We start from the raw sequence: 4,914 nt of genomic DNA on the forward strand, positions 1-4,914 counted from the left end.
CCTTTGGTGGTCCAAACAAACCCACATAGGCTCTCTGTCTTTTGTTGCATCACTTTGCAATGACTCACGTATCAACACTTTTATTTGATATGAATCAAACGATGGCTTGCTATAACAAAAAGTGACCCCTATGACTTTTGGAAAAACTCGCTCTTGTGGCCGCCTATAATATGACATGACTCACATTAGCATGGCTCATTGCTTTATACGGAATGACTATACATCCTAAAGAGCCGAGACATTGCTTTGCTATTTTGTAATGCCTCTTCTTTTGTGTCTGCGCTACATATATAGTCAATGCTTTCACTAGGCCTCTTCCTTGTCAAAAGAACTAAATCATTTTTGCGCTCATCTAACTGAGAATCCGGAGCTTCATATTTTAAGACATGCATTTTTCGTACAATGATATCAATGTTTGATCCTTTCTTTGAACCACCTGCACAAAATGAGACACATTTCTGAGGACGCCCATATGAGTCCTTTTCCAACTCCCCCTTTAAATTTTTAAATGCTTCATCTGCATCTTTCATAGTCTTAAAAACAGCAAATGTTGTGCAATGTTTGTTCTTGACACGAGAGAATGCCTGGATTTCAACAGAATATTTCTCTGGAAAAAGATTCTGTAGTTTATCCCGAGAAGTACCAATGGGTATTTTATGAATACAAAGCTTTGAAAAGTCTGCTTCGTTTACTTCAAAATCACCCATGTCAAGAGGATCATTAAGTCCACGTTCTAGTTTGGAAAGGGTCAATCTCATTGCAGCAATGGCATCATCCAAACAATTGTGTGGCTTTCCTTCCTCTCGTAAGTCATATCCTAGCACAACCTTACACAATTTGCTTAAACTAGGGGTGTAACAACTAGGCTTATCCTGATACTGGAATATGAATGTTGTATCAATAACCCTAGCATGGTCTACCTTCAATACTCTTAGGTCGTGATGCAAACTGTGTCCTATTACAATTGTTTTTGGCATGAGTAATTTCTAGAGTTTTTTCTGTACATCTTTCAAATTACAGGTTACACCCTCGAGATCCTCAGCAGTAACTCCTGTTATTTCTGTCAGGTAGTTAACTACAGGTTTTGATGGTTTCACAAGCAGATCCATCACAGTCTCTAAATTTTGATCGACCGCACAAACTTTCACCACCTCTTCTGATCCATCTTCACATCGGACCATCTCACAATCTATAGATATCAGCCTTTCTGGATTGCTCGAATTTGGTACCTTCCCCAGTTTTGTTACCAGCCATTCCTTATGATAGGAAGGAAATGAATATAGCTTTTCAAAATTTGGTTGTTTATTATAAGTTAGATGTACAAGATCCTGCTCTGCTCAGGAGAAGTGTCTAAAGACTCCTTCACACGTGATCGCTTAAGTTTGTGCTTTTTCCACCTCATGATTCTAGTAACCACCTTAAGGTCTTCCTTGGTATTAAATGTCTTCACGAAACCTGCCAGAACATCCCATGATTTTTTTCCAAGGTCACAAACTGATGAACCAAATTTACTATCATGTAAATTTAAAAATTCCTGCAAATCTCCTTTCGAGCCTTTGATCTGAAGTGCTTGAGCCACTTTGACAATTTTCACAAGAATCTCTTTGTCTTCCTCTGTAAAGTTGACAGCGCATTCCGCCATTGTTGTCCTTAAAATAAAATTAGGGTAGCACGGACCTGCAGTGCCCTTTCCTCAAAGTAATGAGAAGGCCACACCGTCTGTAGCCATAGTTTCAAAGACGTTGATTGAAACGTTGTACAAATAATAAGGTTGTAGAGGCCCCTAGAAAAGACAAACCAGGGACAAGTGGGTATCCGAAAATAAAGCATGCTTGGTGGATTCATGGATTGCAAATGGTAGTAGATCTCACTTTGATGCCTCATGGGAATGCTGGACCCAACCCACATCATGAGTCTGAGAAGATCATCCCTGCCATTCTCATGTCTCAGCTATACTCACTGAAAAATTCTACCTTTTGCTGGTTTACAGACCCCTACGACCCAACATCCATTAGCATGTGGCCTAAGGGCCTGCTTAAGGTTTTGCATCACAAATGGAGGTGGAGTATCTTCACCCCATGGTTGCAGATGATTTTCCAATCTGCTTTAAGGATCCATAACCTTTGCTGGATTGACTATGCTGCCTACATTCCTATTGAATTTTCCCATGATTGGTTGAGACAGAAAATCTTGGCACTGTAAAAACTCCTTGTATGAATGCTAGAAGGCCTTTGTTGGATGTTATCATATGCAATGGGCCTAATTCTCCAAGAAATATAGCTAATTTTAAAGAAATGCAGGAGTTTCTTGAAAAAGAAATGCATCTAGCAGTAAAAGTAATTGAACCTGGACCACTCGAGGTCTGTCAGCAAGTTAGGCTGGTAGCAGAGGCAGATGTTCTGTTAACTCCTCATGGGTCCCAAAATGCTGCAGTTTTGTTTTCATGTCCTAGCTCTAATTTAGAGGTTTCCCTCTTCCCGATTACATTGATTGGCTTGGAAATTTGTTGCATGCTGGAAAAGTGTATCACTATGAACTTTATGGGACATGGACAACTGAAAGGTTGGGAATGCCTTTTCAAATGCGACTATATGCAGTTATTTTGGGTTGGAAGAGATTCTTTTCTGTGAGGGGATGCATGAATTATGGAAAGAGAAGATTTTTGTGGATTTAGATCAATTAGAAGAGATTTTACACACCTTTACATACAACTGTCGTCTAGCAGTCCATGGATCAAGATGTCAGAGCATATGAAACACAATTAATTTTGCCTCTTGAACATTAACATTCTTTTAAAGTTTTCATTCCTCATTATTTGTTTCAGTATATTTGTCCTAGATGATCTCGAGAATTTCATATAAACTTTGCACATTGTGCTTTGTGAACTTGAGGTGGCTTTTGAATTGGTGAGCCTTCCAAAATTTTGAGGGCATCTGAATATATGCTGCATTCATCTTACCCTTAGATATTAAAAACGGTTTTGTTCTGCTTTAAATCCTTCTCGCTTTTGCTCACATGGTTTTGTTTTTAAGGATGCTCTTGTCGATGAACTCCAATAGGTTTAGAGGACAAGGTTATAGCTTTACTTCCATGGTCTAGTACATGACATTCAACACGTTTTCTGAGAAGAGAGAACATTATGAATTCGTTATTTACAACAAAGCACTGTCTATCTTTGTTTGTAAGTGTTTGATTTGACTCAATGCTCAAGATCTATGCAAATTTGTTTTGGACAAATGGAGAAAAACGTTCAGTGCTTTAGGGCCCAATGAGGGTAAGAAGTTGGTAGATCTGGCAATCATTATTTCGAGGGAGGTGATTGTATTTGTCATGACTTAAAGTGAGATATTTGTACATAAAAATGGTAGTTAGTGACAGTTTTCTTCCTCACGCATAATTGCTTCGTGTAGCATGGGATCAAATGGTTTTCCAACAGTATTGACCACATTAACATTAAATCCTTTCATGATTTCTACGAACTATTTATAAATACTCCAGGCAAATTAGGAGCATTATTAGCATCTAATGGAAGCCAATTTGTAAAGTAAATTGGAATGATAGGATTGACGACTCCTTCATTTCTAAATTGTTTTCGTGCCTACATTGCTAAACTATTTTCGTACAGGGGTTCATAAAAGTAATAATAAGCATTATAAAAATATTTGATAAAAAAGTTTAAGGCATATCTTAAACAGTTTAAGAAAATAACAGGGGTTCAAGGCATATCTTAAACAGTTTCTATATTTTCAATTCAATTTTCCAATTGCCTGACATTAGCCATCTTACTGGCTTTCTTTTTAAGGAATTCTTGAACATATATCTCTTTGTATTTTGGGTTTACCAGTTATATGGTGACGTAGAACTCTCAGTTGTCACAATTAATTCCTACATATATTGTTTCTCTGCTTTATTGGCAAAGAAAAATAAAGTTGTTGAAGAGTATTCAGAAGCCTTTTCCATTCATTAAAACATGGAACATGTAATCATATACATTCGACATTTTCCATTCATTAAAATTGGGTAAATCTAGAATATTTAAAATATCTTTCTTCGATATTTGTATTTCAATTTTCTTTGCAACGATTTTCCATTTCAATTGCATTTACAATTTTATGGATTCTGTGCGGTTGGTCAAGTATTTTGGTCTGTAAATTATTTGATATTTTAATGTTTTCAAGCAGGTTGTTTTGCCATGGAGAATTTAAGTGAGATATATTGAAGGTATTATTTTTAATTGAAATAAAATTTCCAATAAAAATTTACAGTGTAATTCTAATTATTTTAGTTTCTATTAAGTATTCAACTTTCTTGACTTATTGTGATTTTTCTCTTGATGTTTAGCTTGCTCATTTTGGTTCCCTATAAATTGATACAATAAAAAGTAATCTAACATATAAACTTAAATCATAATAGTAGTAATAGAACTATATTTATTCTTGAAACTTCTATAAAGAATTTATCAAATTTATAATGGAATAAACCCCTTGCTGGTAGATGAAGTTTGATTCCAAGAGTTCAGCCTTATTTAAGATTTATTTTATCCAACAACAAAGAATGATCTAGCAAAGAGTGATTATGTACATGCAATGTCTAAATAGGTCTTATTGTTTATCAATGGTAAAGGATTAACTGAGACTAATTCCAATTAGAACAATTGAAAATGGACCAGAACAACAAGAAGCAACATAGGAGCATATTACAATCATGATAATATTATACATTGTAATATTTATGATTTATATCTTAATATGTGTTTTGGCTCTTTCAAAATTGTCCACCATAGGTAGCCGATTTTCAATTACATCACCTTGAATGTTAGATGCCAAACTTAGTCGTTCTTTCTCTGCTCTCTTCCTGTAATCTCACAGGGAGTTTGAGTTTCTCTTTGTTTGATTTGATTGACTTCTTTGTTCA

General features: G+C 35.7%; 2 protein-coding genes across 2 annotated transcripts; both read right to left on the reverse strand.

The window, feature by feature from the left end:
• Nucleotides 1-203: 203 nt before the first annotated feature.
• Nucleotides 204-977, reverse strand: LOC149260473 (small RNA degrading nuclease 1-like). Its single transcript, XM_089459366.1, has one exon. The coding sequence runs from the start codon at nucleotides 975-977 to the stop codon at nucleotides 204-206; it is 774 nt and encodes a 257-aa protein (XP_089315492.1).
• Nucleotides 978-986: 9 nt separating this feature from the next.
• On the reverse strand, nucleotides 987-1,642 carry LOC149260474 (small RNA degrading nuclease 3-like). Its single transcript, XM_089459376.1, has 2 exons — nucleotides 1,418-1,642; nucleotides 987-1,256 (listed from the first exon to the last, which is right to left on the reverse strand). Exons 1-2 carry the CDS (start codon nucleotides 1,640-1,642, stop codon nucleotides 987-989), a joined length of 495 nt encoding a protein of 164 aa, XP_089315502.1.
• Nucleotides 1,643-4,914: the final 3,272 nt, after the last annotated feature.

The sequence above is a fragment of the Pinus tabuliformis genome, chromosome 6, assembly GCF_031772625.1.
Source record: "Pinus tabuliformis cultivar Carrire ecotype Pingquan chromosome 6, CPIR1, whole genome shotgun sequence".
Lineage (NCBI taxonomy): Eukaryota > Viridiplantae > Streptophyta > Pinopsida > Pinales > Pinaceae > Pinus > Pinus tabuliformis.

Excerpts from the sequence above, each read along its gene's own strand:
- LOC149260473 (XM_089459366.1), bottom strand. The coding sequence starts at position 977 with ATGCCAAAAACAATTGTAATAGGACACAGTTTGCATCACGACCTAAGA.
- LOC149260474 (XM_089459376.1), bottom strand. The coding sequence starts at position 1,642 with ATGGCGGAATGCGCTGTCAACTTTACAGAGGAAGACAAAGAGATTCTT. Across the intron at positions 1,257-1,417 it reads ATACCAAGGAAGACCTTAAG|GAATGGCTGGTAACAAAACT; the intron begins GTGGTTACTAGA and ends TCCTATCATAAG.